At 58.5% G+C, this 2,472-nt stretch overlaps 1 protein-coding gene across 1 annotated transcript; it reads left to right on the forward strand.

The window, feature by feature from the left end:
* The first annotated feature begins 226 nt into the window (after positions 1 to 226).
* On the forward strand, positions 227 to 1,595 carry TACSTD2 (tumor associated calcium signal transducer 2). The gene has a single exon (XM_003770680.3). It carries the CDS (start codon positions 270 to 272, stop codon positions 1,398 to 1,400), a length of 1,131 nt encoding a protein of 376 aa, XP_003770728.2. The 5' UTR covers positions 227 to 269; the 3' UTR covers positions 1,401 to 1,595.
* The last annotated feature ends 877 nt before the right edge of the window (positions 1,596 to 2,472 follow it).

Below are 2,472 nucleotides of genomic sequence, written 5' to 3' on the forward strand. Positions count from 1 at the left end.
AAGAGGGGAGGAGCCCTGAGTTCGGGTTCACCTTGACCACGGGGCCAGCGGCTGGGCAGGTGTTGGCGCTGACGCCCCGAGGGCAGGGGACGGGGGCCCCCGGACGGCTCCCCGTCTTCCCTTCGCCTGGGCCGCGGTTTCCGGAGCCTCCCGGTTTCCAGAGGGGCTCAGTCCCAGCCCCCCCGCTCCCCAGCCGGCCGGCGGGACCCCCGGGAGGCGGGGCCGCCGCCCCGTCCCCCGCGCTCTCCCGCCCGCCGCCACGGGAGCCAATGTGTCATCCACATTCCAGCAGGCGCGTCAGCGGCGGAACCTGCCGGGCAGGTCGGACGTCCTATAAGAGGCACAGGCTCCGGCGCGCCGGGCACACACACCTGGGATCGCGCCGCTCCGAGACCCGGCCCGCGACCTCCGCGCTCTCCTCCTCGGTCCCTCCCTCGCTGGGTCTCCCGGCCTCCCCGCAGAGCATGGCCCGGCCTCGGCCCGCGCTGGCGCTGCTCCTGCTGGCGGCGGCCGGCTGGGCGGCGGCCCAGAACTGCACCTGCCCCACCAACAGGTGGACGCTGTGCAGCCCGGCGGGCGCCGGGGGCGGCTGCCAGTGCAAGCTGATGGGCTCGGGCCGCGTGGTGGACTGCGGCACCCTGACGTCCAAGTGCCTGCTCATGCAGGCGCGCATGAGCCCCCACAAGGCCCGCAAGCTGATCCGGCCCCCCGAGCACGCCGTGCTGGACAACGACGGCCTCTACAACCCGGACTGCGACAGCGGGGGCCGCTTCAAGGCCCGCCAGTGCAACCAGAGCGACGTGTGCTGGTGCGTGAACTCGGTGGGCGTGCGGCGGACCGACAAGGGAGACCAGACGCTCAGGTGCGACGAGCTGGTGCGCACCAGCTACATCCTCATCAACCTGCGGCACGGCGAGCGGGCCCGCGCCTTCAACCTCTCGGAACTCGGCGGGGCCCTGCGGCGCCTCTTCCGCGAGCGCTACCAGCTGAGCCCCAGGTACGTCACGGCCGTGGAGTACGAGAGCCCCACCATCCAGATCGAGCTGCAGCAGAACGCCTCCCAGAAGGCGCACGGCGAAGTGGACATCGCCGACGTGGCCTATTACTTCGAGAGGGACGTCAAGGGCGAGTCCGTGTTCCACAACTCGCACTTCGTCCTCGAGGTCGCAGGGGAGCCCCTGCGGGTGGAGGACACGATGATCTACTACGTGGACGAGAAGCCCCCCGAGTTCTCCATGAAGAGGATGACGGCCGGCCTGATCGCCGTCATCGTGGTGGTGGCCCTGGCCGTCGTGGCCGGCATCGTGGTCCTGGTCATTAGCAACAAGAGGAAGTCGGGGAAGTACGAGAAAGTGGAAATCAAGGAGATGGGCGAGATGAACAAGCGGCCCAACTTGTAAGGAAGAGACTCGCTGGCGAGGATGCTGGGGGGAGGACGGGGAGGGGACGAGAGGTGGAAGCCTTCGGTGAAAGAGCTTCCCTCTGGGACCGAAGCTGGGGGCGGGGATACTCGGCTTTCCAGCTCCCCGGATGGCCCGAGACTTTGCCTACTACCCCCCTTCCCCAGAAAAAAAAAAAAAAAAAAAAAAAAAGAACCTTAGAGCTGGAAGGGAAAATAGTCCAAGCCCCTTTTTTACATATGGAGAAACTGAGGACCAGAAAAACATGACAAGGTCCGTCCAGCTCAGACACTTCTGTTGTAGAATTCCTTGAGCTCTGACAGTCCGTGTTCCGCGTTGAAACCTCTAACACGTTCTAAGCTTCCTTCAGCTCTGGCAGTCTATGTTCTGAAATTTAACACCTCGGTTCTAAATTATAATTCCTGGCACTTCAATTCTGTTCCAAGTGGGCTCAGTTCGGACTAAAGCCCTTGCCTCTTCCTTTTTCTAGTCTCTTAGCCATTTCCACTTTATTACCATATGCTTTGGTCTCAGTCAGTCCTATTTGGATGACTTCATCTCTCAGCTGTGTGGTCCTGGGTAACCACTTTTCTGAGACTTTGTTTCTTCATCTATAAAATAGGGATTAAAAAAAAAAAGCCCCAAACCAAAACCAAAACACCTACCTCTTTAGGTTGTTGTGACTGTTGAGGGAAATAATGTACATAAAGTAAATGCTCTATAAATGTCAGATATTATGATCCCTAAGGAAAAGAATCTGTAAAGCAACCCAATCACTTCAGTCCTATGACTCTAATGACTACAAAGAACTGGTAGAAACTAGAAAAGGGGGAGGGGAGACTCCTATGGATTGTCCAGCTGTGTGCTTCTATCTGCCTACCTGCTGACTGCTATTTATAACTTCTAGGTAGCATCTGAAATGGTTGGAAAGAGATTTTCCACCTCTTAAGTGAATTTGAATGGGTCCCAGCATTTAGGGTTTAAGCTAATTTCATTATCTCACACTGTTAAAAAACCAACAATGAGCATCTTCTAAATTTCCCACTTTGTCTAATGGTGTTCTTAATGGGAC

The sequence above is a fragment of the Sarcophilus harrisii genome, chromosome 4 (genome assembly GCF_902635505.1).
Source record: "Sarcophilus harrisii chromosome 4, mSarHar1.11, whole genome shotgun sequence".
In the NCBI taxonomy this organism is placed as follows: domain Eukaryota; kingdom Metazoa; phylum Chordata; class Mammalia; order Dasyuromorphia; family Dasyuridae; genus Sarcophilus; species Sarcophilus harrisii.

Coding starts and splice junctions, on each gene's coding strand:
- TACSTD2 (XM_003770680.3), top strand. CDS start 270: ATGTGTCATCCACATTCCAGCAGGCGCGTCAGCGGCGGAACCTGCCGG.